Source organism: Salvia hispanica, chromosome 3 (assembly GCF_029641045.1).
Source record: "Salvia hispanica isolate PSC_SH4W2 chromosome 3, Shi_PSC_v1, whole genome shotgun sequence".
In the NCBI taxonomy this organism is placed as follows: Eukaryota; Viridiplantae; Streptophyta; class Magnoliopsida; order Lamiales; family Lamiaceae; genus Salvia; species Salvia hispanica.
The window spans coordinates 23,020,545-23,033,975 of NC_142694.1; the positions used below are offsets into that span (position 1 = coordinate 23,020,545).

The window sequence follows — 13,431 nt, forward strand, 5'->3', positions numbered from 1 at the left end:
AGAATAAAGGAGACAGAAAATACACTAATTATTTTCTCAAAATTTTCGGCCCCTACTCCTAGTAGTAGTCGAAATTTTCTCTCCTCCGAGGGAAAGGATTTCTGTCTTCTCTATTTAAGTCCTAGTGCGCTGGTGAGATCAGCCCACCCTGATATCAGTTCACAGTCCGGGAACCAGTCAGAAGATCCGTGGTTTTGTACTGAAGATCTTCACGAGGAGAAGGCGCTAGCTATCTTCGATTCTTTGGAGAATCATCAAGGTATGATGGCTAAACCTTAGAACAACATGTTTTAGGTTTCTATTAATTTAAAGCATGTTATCATTTGAGTTATCAGCATGATATAAATAATCCGCTAAATAGATCTGATTATTATGTAATTGATTTATGCATGCGCTTCCGCTGCCAACCCCTTCATTTGGTACCTATAAATCACATTTTTGGTACCTGATGCAATTTTCACCCTAAAATACCCTCAAAACAAATTCATTTTTCCATTTATATCATAAAGGGTATTTTGGGCATTGATAAAACTAGTACCAAAAGTGATATTATAATATCTTCTCTCATTCTCCTCACTCTTTATACTATTATTATTAATCAATATTAATATTATTATTTTGATGTTATAAATAATAATTAATTTATTTTTTAATATCATTTGAATATACTTAAATCATAATTATAATTATATTTAATTATTATAATAATATTATTCTTATAATAGTAAAAATTATTACTTCCTCCGTCCCAGATTAAGAGTCACTTTTTGCCATAAAAGTCCGTCCCAGTTTAAGAGTCACATTTAGAATTTTTCATAATTTGTCATACAATTTTACCCCATTGTTCATCAAAATTACATCAAAATGTCTTTATCTACGTTAAAATAAATCAATAAACATCTTTTAAATCCAAAAAGTGAAATGAGACCCACCTTCAACCAACTCACTTCATTTATTACACACTCCACCATCTCACTTCATTTATTACATACTTCAATATAGTTATAAATATATCTTAAAACCCGGCCATAACTATATCTAACTCCTAATTTAGGACGGAGGGAGTAGTAATTAATGAATAATTATTATGTTATATTAAATTAAAAACTAATCAATATAGTATTAATCAAAATTTAAAATTGTGTATTGTTTTCACAGTTGAATATTTTTAGTTAGGTGTTTCAACCCTAAAATGAGTACAAATAATTTAAATAAAAATATTTAATTGATTTAATTAATTTAAATAATTAATTTAATTTGGTGTTTTGTTATTGATTTATATTATGAATGCAGTTAGATTTATGTATAAAACACTAAAAAGAAAGAAGTAAAAGAAGAGAAAAGAGAGAAACATAAACTAAGCAGAAAAAAGAAAGAAGAAAGAAAGAAGATAAAATGAAGAATAAACTAAAAATACTAAAAAGGAAGAAGAAAATGAAGAAAAAAGAAAGAAAAATAAAAAAAGAAATAAGAAAGGAAGAAAAAATAATCACGACATCAACGCAATTCAATGGGATTTAAAGCCAATTAAACTCAATTAATCCTCAATAACTACACCGTGTATACATACATGTATTGGCAATCCACATCCAAATTCTGAGAGATATCCGAGAGCTGAGAGTTCATCACACACTTTTTTTCCAACCACAACAAGTGACTTCTCGAGCAGCCATCTCCCCAATCATCCCAATGTCTCCTCACACTCCAATTTCACACTTGAGATCTACAGTGAGAGAGGAGTCCAGATTTTTTTTGTTCTAAACGGCAGTGCGAACGGTGCGATTTTATGTGCCAAGTCTACTTTATATTGAAATTGATGTTACGTGTGGGATTTTTGGTTATGATATGATTGTGGGCATTCTATTTAAGATATTATTATGGGCTTTCGGGTTACATACAAAATTTTATTTCAAGTGCACTTATACTGAAGATGATGTTATGTGTGCTCTTTAGTATCATATGCATTATTGAGTGGCGATTTATGTTTCAAGTGAAAGTGACCGGCCGAAGTTGGACCCCGGAGGCAGCGACTGCTTGGTGGATTCTGGAGATCAGCTCACCGCTCGGCGGCACTGAAATCAGACGGCGAGTCCATGTGGAGGTCGATGGTGACGTGTATCCCGCCTCGTCGATTTAAATAAACACTGACATGCAACAAAGACAGTGAAATTCCAAAAAGGAACACAAAATAGCAGGAAAATGCAAATAAACAAGGGAAAAAGACAATACCGCAAAGAAATTTAACAAATTAAAACTCCATAAGACACCTAATCACCTACACCCATTTTTTCTAGCTAAATTTGCATGCATTATCACGAACTACAACTTCGCCCCCAACACTACCACTCAGTAACGCGCCGCTGGGAAGTCAAACTCCATTTCCACAAAACCAAAATAAACATACAACTAAAAGCAAATTCAACGAGAAAAAAGTTACCGGAGATTGCTTCCACGTTGAGCAGCCGGAATCGGAGGCGTCGTCGCAGCCGGAGAAATCGAGACTAGACAGAGAGGCTGTTAAATGGAATGATGCTTTTTCTAACGGGATTTCTAATTTGGGGGGAATTCAAACCGACAAAAAATTTTAAATAGAAAGGATAATTTATTTGGGCTGGGATTAATTCCTTGATGGGCGTGTTGAATAAATCAATAAATTAATAAGTGGGCAATTTTTCAATAATTAGTATAATTGAGTTGATTGATTAATTCTTTGGTCTAAATTGAGTGTGTGATGAATTTTTTGTTCTAGACTGATTTAGTTAATAGTGGGCTGACTTTAAGTGGAATTGTTTTAAATAATTTGGTGTCAATTAATTTAAGGGTAAAGATAAATTAATAAACATTATATATACAAAATGTCCTTAAATTTTAAACCGATTTTTATCGGTTTTTTTATCAACTAATATTTCTTTACTACATTATCCTTTTTTTTTTTTTTTTAAAGTCAAGTTACCCCAAATTACATTGAATGTATATGTAATGAAATTATGATCGGTGAATGCACAGTATAAAGCGTTCCATTATTTAGGGAAATTTCGAATAGAGGTAATCTAAATTTCAACCTTCAAATTTCAAACTTCAAATTTCAAATTGTCTTATGCATGTCTCAAATAAATTAATTTAATATTTAGCAAGTACCTTAAAATTAAAAAAATTTGAATTTTTAAACTTATTTTTTAAAGTATTTGAATCCTCAAATATTTGAGCAATATTCGGCTAACATCAATGATATTTATACTACAACATATTTGGATTTGATGATGAAGACAATTTTTTTTTACGAATGAGTAGAACAATGCTTTGGGGATGAATTTCAATTCCGGAAAATTGTATGAAGATGATGCACAGAACTCACAAGGCAAGATGATACGAAAAAGTTTACTAGACGAGATGGTACAAAAAGGTTCAAAAGACGAGATGATATGAGAAGGTATTTGTTTGGATGATAACATAAAAAAATTTAAAAAATTGAATATGAATAACTATTATTAATATTTAACTGGACATAAATAACTATTATTATTTTTTATTGAGGATGATAAACATTAAGAAATTAATTACATATGCATGTAGTCATTTTTATAATTTAGAATTTTAAGAATTATTTAGTGATAAAAATTTATTGAATGTCAGTGACTATTATTATATTCCATTAGATGATAACGTTTAGAAATTAAATATATACACATGAAATCGTTTTTATAACTTAGAATTGCAAGAATCATTGATCAGTAATAAAAAAAATAATTGGATGTAAATGACTACTAATATTCCATTAGATGATAACGTTTAGAAATTAAGTATATACACATGAAGTTGTTTTATAACTTAAAATTTTAAAAATTATTTAATACTAATAATAAGTAATTGGATATGAATGACTACTAATATATTATTGGATGATGATGTTTAGTAATTAAGTATATGCACATGTAGTAGTTTTTATAACTTAGAATTTTAAAGATGAATTAATAATAAAATAATTGGATGAGAATAAATATAATTATTTTATTGGGTGATAACACTATGAAATGAATTATATATGCATGCAGTCGTTTTTATAACTTAGAATTTTAAGAATTGTTTAGTAATAAAAAAATAATTGGATATGAATGACTACTATTATTCCATTGGATGATAACATTTAGAAATTAAGTATATGCATATGGTCGTTTTTATAATTCAAATTTTAAAGATAAATTAGTAATAAATACTTGAATGCGAATGGATATGATTATTTTGTATTTCGTTGGATGATAACACTAAGAAATTATAACTTGAAACTATATATAATAATTTTTTAGTAATAAAAATTTAACTGGATGTGAATTATTATTATTATATCATTGGATGATAACATTAAGAAATTAAGTATATATACATGAAGTCGTTTTTTTAACTTACAATTTTAAAGATGAATCAATAATTAAATAATTGGATATAAATGAATAAGGTTAATTTACATTTTGTTGGATGATAACACTAAGAAATTAATTATATATGCATGCAATCTTTTTATTACTTGGAGTTTTAATAATTATTTAGTTGTAAAAATTTAATTGGATGTGAATGACTATTATAGTATTATTATTCCATTGGATGATAACAATAAGAAATTAAGTATATACACATGCAGTTGTTTTTATCATTTAGAATTTTAAAGATGATTTAATAATAAAATAATTAGATACGAATTATTATAATTATTTCAATTTTGGTTTGATGATAACACAAATAAATTAATTATACATACATATAGCTGTTTTTATTAGCTATGTATACATATAGTCGTCTTTATTAATTATACATACATGTGGTCATTTCATCATTCGAAAATTAAATATTGAAAAATACTATGTAGTCAAATATTGTGAAATCAAATACGGTAAAATGTTGAATATTTATTCATTCCTATTCATCATCCAAATATTATGCAATAAAAAATCATAGACTTCATTACTATTTCAAAAATTGTTATAATCAAAGTGTATTTGGCAAAAATAAAATAGTTGTATTGAAGGTAACTTTGATTCATTTTTCTTAATTTAAGACTTATCTTTTATATTTTACTAAAATATTGTAATTTTATTGTAAAATATGTTTAAGTTATTCCTATTCATCATCGAAATTTATGAAATCATATCTTGTAATTAAATTTTAATTTTACAGCAATCTCCTTTAGACATATTATAAAGCAATTTAGTTATACAGTACATACTTATATTTTATTTCAGTCCACGTCTGTTGTTTCAATGTAGTAGTATATGATAACATGGTTTCGCATATTAAAAAATAAATTAAATCACCATTTCAATTAAACTATGCCTAATGTTAATAATCTATGATTTATTAAATTAATATTTGTTGTCGAGTTTCACACAAGAAGTTCAAAATCTAACGAAGTCGTTGAATAAAATAATTAATTATGTTAGATAAAATAATTATGTTTTCTTGCTCGACAAATATAGACGAGTTATGACTGGGAGATTTAGGACGCCATAGACAAACGAAATATCATCATTCTTGCAATAAGAATTTATGTAGACATATAGTACTAGTATATATGAATTTTACGTTATTCTACATAACTGATTTCATAAATCATTTCCTAAATATCTATATATTGATTACAGAAATTTTGTTCTTTCCTAAATGATCATACAAGGGTAACTATGTAATACATTAAATCAATTAACAGTTATAAACTAATTTTAAATATAAAATACCTAAAATGCCCAATTTTGTATAAATAATTTTTGTTAATTTAGCACTACCCTTTATTTAATATGTTGGATTATTCAATAACTCCTAGAAGACAAATTAAGTTAATGCAAATAATTAAACCCAAATTTAATTCATGCAAAAGAATCTTAAAAGTTCCCTAATAAAAGACCGAGAAATAAAATGAACCAACATGCATTCTAATCAATGTTACTCCATAATTTAATAAAAGAACATAACTAATTATCTACAGACTACGGTGCTATAGATTAATAAAATAATACTCCCTCCGTCCCGAATAATTTGTCTCACTTTGACCAGACACGAGTTTTAAGAAATGTAATGAAAAGTGAGTTGAAAAAGTTAGTGGAATGTGGGTCATACTCTTATATATTAGTTTTATAATAAAATGTGAGTAGGAATGAGTTAGTGGAATATGAGGTCCACTACCAAAAATGGTAAAAAGTGAAATATGACAAATTATGTGGGACGAACCGAAATGGAAAAATGAGACAAATTATCCGGAACGGAGGGAGTATTAGTCTTCGATAAGTAAATGATACTCCCTCGGTTCCTAAAGAATATGCACTTTGGGTTCTGCACGAGTTTTAATGTAAAATTGGTAAAGTAAAAAAGAGGTAGAGAGAAAAAGTAATTAAAGTATTGTTAGTGGAGATTAGGTCCCACTTCATTAGAGTGAAAAGAGTTACCAAAATTAGAAAGTGCATATTTTTGTGGAGTGGACTAAAAAGAAAAGTGTGCATAATCTTGTGGAATGGAGGAAGTAATAGAAAAGGGAGGAGCTCCAATTTCCATCCGCGTCTAGCCTGCACATAATTTCTTCCTTATATAATCTTATATATCTTATATTACTATAGTATATATTGGTTCATTCCTTTGTTATGGACAAGATTTAAGAGTTTTAACATTGTTTAAGCATAGTATGATCGGAAGTTATTTTCGTTTCAAAGTTTATTGAATATTTCGTTTGATTAATCATGTCTCTGTTTGCTTATTGCCTTGTCGAGAGTTTTATGTGATAGATCTAATATTTATTAGTGTTTTCAGAGTTTTGATTTGCTTAATTAAATGTGAAGATGTTTAGATCTGATCTAAAATATCTTCTAATACACAATCCATGCAAGTTGGTAAGTTAGGCCTAGTTGAGTAGTTTTCGACTAGATTTTCCTTCTAAATTTCTAGTTTAGTTAACAACTCTGTTTCTTCTTCAAGCTCATTTTAATGACATTTCAATCTCATGTTTGTGTTGTTTTCTTGTGGAAGAAGGATGTATGAGTTTTTTTTCAAGGTGGCAGAATCCGATTTGCTTTATTATTTTTTGCTCACTCCATGTTAAGAGAAATGGAGTATGTTTTACTTTGTGATGTTGCAGTTTCCTTTTATGGATTTAATTTATGCCTGGCCGTGTGTAATTTCAGGTGCTCTCAATATTTTTTAAGGTGATCTTCGAAAGTGTTAAGAGTTTTACTTTACTATATTTCCTTTCGTCCACACGTATGATCGTTGTATTAGACCTGAGAATCGGCCAGTTAAATAAATTTCACCTCTATTTTAGTTCGATTTCTTAGTGTCGTCTTACACTTAGTAGTCTATCTTAACTCACCTTCAACATGGAAACAATTGTCAAAACCTTCCCAAAATATCTGAGTATTGTGAACAATCCATTTTCCTCGTGGGATCAAAACTTCCCCTAATGTGTATATATTAAGGTTTTTGATAACATTAATTGTGCACAACGACTAGTTAGGGTCAAAATGGTCAGAACGAGACATATATAATTGTGTGCACAATAACAAAACAACTTCAAGTAAAATTTACATTTTATTATTACTATTTATTACTCCCTCCATCCTCGAATAAGAGTCTCATTTTTTCATTTTGGTCTGTTCACGAATAGGAATCCTAGTTTATAATTATTATAAATGGTAAAGAGATCTCACATATTATTTAAAACAAATACTCCATTACCTAAAAAGTATGAATATTTGGTTCGACACGTGTTTTGATAAAGTAAGAGTGAGAGCCAGTTAGTAGTGTTAGTAGAGAGTTGTCTCCACATGTGGAGTAGTGTAATTGCTTACTTGCAAGAATTGTCTTAGTCCAAAAAACTCATTTGCTAGCTTTAATATCGACAAGTTATTTCGTCTTGCAGAACCTTATCTGGAAGACTTCTCATCTACTGAATATATGACACTTCCTTATCAACATAAAACTTGTATTGGTGATGTAGTTGATAAAGGTGAATTCCCCCTTGTGTAGCAAAGATTTTGGTTTCTACCACAAGAGATAAAGTTATCCCCTTGTGTCCCGTTTGCTTGATTTGACATCAATCCTCCTGATTGCAACACCCGTTGTCGAGAGAGTATTTTCTTCAATGCAACTTATCAAAACATAGTTGCGAAATAGAATGAGATGAATGAGTGAATGGTATCTTAATTATACACATTGAGAGAGATTTTTTTTGAAAATGTGACTATTCTTCGACGATTTCAAGACATAACGACTTGTTGAAAACAGTTCTCATCAAATGTGTCATAAAAATTGTACAGATGTTACATGTAAAATTAAATATTTTATTATTTTTATTTTCTAATTTCAGCACTAGCTTGTTTAAAAATCATGGGCTCTTATAATAATGAGCTTGGGATCAAATTCAAATACATCTACTCCCTCCGTCCCACTATAAGTGATGAGTTTCTTTTGCGCACAAGATTTAAGAAAATGATACTCTCTCCGTCCCTAAATAGTATGAATAATTTCATTTTTAGTCAGTTACTGAAAAGTATGAACATTCTAATTTTTAAAATCTTTCTCTCGAGAGGAAAAAGTGAGAGAGATAAAAAGATAATAAAATAAGAAAGAGATAATAAAGTAAGAAAGAGAGAATAAAGTAAGAGTAAAAAATAAGAAAGAGATAATAAAGTAAGAAAGAGAGAATAAAGTAAGAGAAAAAAATAAAGTAAGAGAAAATGAATAAATAGAGATAAATGTATTGTTTTTTTCCCAAAAAGAAAATCAATCACTTATGGTAGAACAATCTAAAATGAAAAGTTGATCACTTAGTGGGACGGGGATAGTATTTGTTTGAGTTGATAATCTTAAGTGCAACTGTATTCATATCAAATCATGTCTTGCATGAGGAATTGGATACATTTTGTCTAAGAGCAATTGTATTCACATCAAATTACGTCTTGCATGAGGAATTGGATATACATCTTGTCTAAGAATATCTTGCAGCGTACCTACTTCAGATTAAATAGCCGACATCTTCACTAAACCACTATCTAGCAAAATTTTCTAATGGATGCAAAACAATCTTTGGATTAGTTCTTTATTCATGAATGAATTAAGGGTTTAGCCGATCCCCACCACTGGCACCCTGTCTATAGTGAAAAAAATGGAGAATGGTTCTAGCATGGACTCAAAGCATATGATGAGACCATAAAAACTTAATATAAGCAAGAAAGAGTTGAAGTGTTATATTGCTAACTCAATATTTAATTGCTAATTACAACTAAATAATAGTATATTCAATTTAAGGGCCTAGATCATTAGCCCCAGAATGTCAATACGATAAAAAAAACGTCAATAAAGTTATTAATGTCAATTTACTACAATAATTTGTAATTAACTTTTGAAAAATATCCCTATAACTTTAAAACGTATATAACTTTCCCGATTTAAATTATTTTTTCGCACAACATATATCAAATTAAAGATAATTTCATAAGGATTCTAACGAGATCTCACTTGCATATGTTCCGATGTCAAAATTTGAAAAAATTTGAAAAAATTTTCAATTTTTTCGTACAACAAAAATTGTCAATATTGATATATAAAATATGTCAACATAATACATGTAGAATATCAATATAAGCAATGTGTTAACATTCTCAAAACATTGTATTGACATTCTCAAAGCATTGTGTTGATATTTTCGAAACATTATATTGACATTTTCATCCGAAATCCTAATTTGGCAGTTTTTTTTATCATTTTCGATTTAATTAATAAAAAAATAAATTACACGTGACAAATTATAAAACACAAGTTTTCTAAAATCCTATGGTTTTAAATTAGTTGTAGTTAGCAATTAAATGATGAGTTAGCAATTGGTCATTCCCCCTGTAATAATGTTACGGGACTCTTCGATTCAATTACATGCATCAAATATAAATTTGAAGAGATTAACAATATGTAATTAAGTTATAGTATTTCATTAATTTCTCATTCAATATGTTTAGCCGTTGTAAATAGAAGTTTCTTGTATGACTACACAATGAGTTTTTTCCCTTTTTAAATGTAGAAATAGCAAAATATATTTTATTTTCACGTTTTGATTGATTCAACTATAATAATGTTATAATTTAATAAAAGAATATAACTAATTATCTACGGTGCTATAGATTAATACAGTAATATTAGTATTCGAAGTAAATGATAATAGAAAAGGGAGGAGCTCCAATTTCCATCCGCGTCTAGTCTGCACATAATTTCTTCCTTATATAATAATCTCATATTATTAGTATACATTGGTTCATTTCTTTGTTATGGACATAGACCTCTTCTAATTTGTCTCTTATTCTTTTTGCCAACATTTTTTAAAAAGAATTATTGTAGTGGAAATACAATATGACCGCACTTATTATTGATGACATAAATTTCTTAGTTAAAGAAAAAATGTGTTACGAAATAAACTATTACTCCCTCTCTTTCTTAAAAATAACAACATTTTTAATTTCTTGTCTGTTTTTTAAAAATAAAAATTTTTTATGTTAAAAAATAGATACCTACCACAATCTACTAATACTAATTTCATTATTTTTTCTCTTTCAGTCTCTTACCTTATCCATTTCATGTCTCCCGCTTTTTATTTTGTTCATTTTTTTATCCATTTCATATCTTCATCTTTTAATCATATTTTACCAAATTTATATTAAACTCGTGCTATTTCTAAAGTTTCTATTTTTGAAATGGAGGAAGTATCATTCTTCATTATCCTTTGTAATAAAATCTGAATATAAAACTATAAAATGTATTTTGTGAAACCAGAGAAACATAGGCTTTTCTCTGACTAAATTTGAATTTAATGTAGACTTATTCTTGGACTTCCTATCAAATCACACGGTGATTTAACTTGAAAACAACCCTCGCACCGCACGAAATTTTAATGAGATTTTCCCACTAATTCACCTTTTGAAAATTCAATGTCAAACGTTGAAACTCAATTCAATTTTTCATTCCACACATGAATTAAGTATAAAATACTCCCATTTTCCAAATCCCTCCCCCTATAAATTACATTCAATAAAAACAAGAAACCACACATTATTCCTCAAGCACACAAAACAAACGTCCCAAAAAAAAGAAAGGAATTATGCAACGATCACTAGCCATGAACTTAGTGAAGAAGAAGCAAGTTAGAGATAGAATCATGTCGCCGTACGACGTGTTCATAAACCACCGGGGCACGGACACCAAGCGCACCGTGGCGACGCTGCTATACGATCACCTTTTCCGGCTTCAGATCCGCCCGTTTCTCGACAACAAGAGCATGAAGGCGGGGGACAAGCTATTCGACAAGATTGACAAGGCCATAGGCGGGTGCAAGGTCGGCGTCGCCGTCTTCTCGCCGCGCTACTGCGACTCCTACTTTTGTTTGCACGAGCTCGCGCTCATGATGGACCTTAAAAGGAAGGTCATCCCCATCTTCTGCGACGTCAAGCCCTCGCAGCTCCGCCTCGTTGATGACGGCACCATGTCACGTGAGGAGGTGGCGAGGTTCGGCTCGGCCTTGGAGGAGGCCAAGCACACCGTCGGCCTCAACTTCGATTCTCTTAAAGGGTTAGCTTCAATCAACTGCTAAATGAAAGTGATCAAAATAAAACTTGAATTTAATACAAAACGCAGGCCAAATCCTAATCATGAGATTTTTCAATCTGATAGTCAATAATTAATTAAAACGCATAAATTATTATTAATTAGTTTTGAGTCATTTTATAAGATTCAGGTTTGAGTTCATAATTCCAGGTTTTGCGTTTTGTATTAAAATTGAGTTTTGTATAGATAACAACCCGTTAACTATATATCTTTAATTCTTACGTAAATATTCATTTTAAAGAGACTTTGACTAACTCAGTAATATAATTTGGCAGTAACTGGTCGGACGTGGTGAAAAATGCAGCAAACATTGTGATAGAGAGCCTCGCAGAAGTTGAATACGACGAGCTCCTCCTTCGCAATAACAATCTCTCTATTTACAAAACCCCAGCTTTTGGCACTCCAAAATTTGCATAAATCCGGCCATTTCAAATTCATTATTTGTTTATTCGTCTGCGCTTGTTCAAGGAAATCTTCGAATAACGTTCAAGTTATTTCATTCTTTCCAAAATAATGGATTAATTACCGATCCTCTAGTTCAATTTGTTATAGGTTAACTATGAAATTTATCGTTATTTCATTTATTCTAATTTGAATCAATTTTATCATTAGATACCATGATTGAATCATTAAATGATGCCCCTGAGGGCTGAGAACGATGTGTTATCTCTGTCTATGATATACTCTCTCTATACAGGGAGATGATCAAAATAAGTATGTGTTTAAATCCAGAAATGCAGTCCAAATGTTAGCCCTAGGATTAGATGATCTAATGGTCAATAATTAACCAAAAATACGGAAGGTCATAATTAAGCAGCTTTAGGTCATATTATAATATTTGGGTTTAATGTCATGTTAAGATCATTTTAGGTCATGCTTTGTTAGCATGACCTAAAAATAAACTAACTATGACCTAAACATGCCCTACGTATGATATGGTTCTGCGGTTCTGTATTTAAATCTGGTCTTCATAGATCAAAACCCTATATATATATATATATAAATATATATATATATATCATACGTAGGGCATTTTTAGGTCATAGTTAGTTTATTTTTAGGTCATGCTAACAAAGCATGACCTAAAATGATCTTAACATGACATAAACCCAAATCTTATAATATGACCTAAAACTACTTAATTATGACCTTCCGTGTTTTGAGTTAATTATTGACCATTAGATCATCTAATCCTAGGGCCAAGATTTGGGCTGCATTTCTGGATTTAAACACATACTTGTTTTGATCATCTCCCTATATATATATATATATATATATATATATATATATAGGGGCATGTTAGGGTGCCACCACCCCTTAAAATAACACCATACCACCATTTCTAGCCAATCATTTGTACACGTGGACGAATAATAAGCTGCCACGTGGCAAAAAAAAAAAAAAAATTCTGGAAAAAGACGGGCAGCAATCTGCTGTTCTTTAAACATCAATTTTTCTTGAACAGCAATATCCGACACACTATACAGCAATCTATAGATTGCTGTCTACCGTATTGAATATTGCTGTGTAGCGTTAATAATATTGCTGTATAAGCGTTGTCACGTTGTCATTTTAAGAGGAGTTGTCATTTTAACACAAACCTATATATATATATATATATATATATATATATATATATATATATATATATATATATAGGGAGATGCTAATCTGACAACACAATTTAACATGACAATATACCATCAATAACATCCGTTAGATATTATGATCGAATGGCTCCATTGCCTGCCATGTGGCAGGCGAATTATTTATAAAAAATTATGTTTCCAGCGTGAAAGGGCAGATTAG

The 13,431-nt window shown here is 29.7% G+C and overlaps 1 protein-coding gene across 1 annotated transcript; it reads left to right on the forward strand.

Moving 5' to 3' along the window:
* Positions 1-11,084: 11,084 nt before the first annotated feature.
* Positions 11,085-12,062, forward strand: LOC125209904 (putative 2' cyclic ADP-D-ribose synthase BdTIR). The gene is made up of 2 exons (XM_048109479.2): positions 11,085-11,586; positions 11,898-12,062. Exons 1-2 carry the CDS (start codon positions 11,120-11,122, stop codon positions 12,037-12,039), a joined length of 609 nt encoding a protein of 202 aa, XP_047965436.1. The 5' UTR covers positions 11,085-11,119; the 3' UTR covers positions 12,040-12,062.
* The last annotated feature ends 1,369 nt before the right edge of the window (positions 12,063-13,431 follow it).

What these genes read in the sequence shown, in the direction of transcription:
- LOC125209904 (XM_048109479.2), top strand. Translation starts at nt 11,120, where the DNA reads ATGCAACGATCACTAGCCATGAACTTAGTGAAGAAGAAGCAAGTTAGA. An exon ending in AACTTCGATTCTCTTAAAGG is followed by an intron (nt 11,587 to 11,897) that starts GTTAGCTTCAAT and finishes ATAATTTGGCAG; the next exon opens with TAACTGGTCGGACGTGGTGA.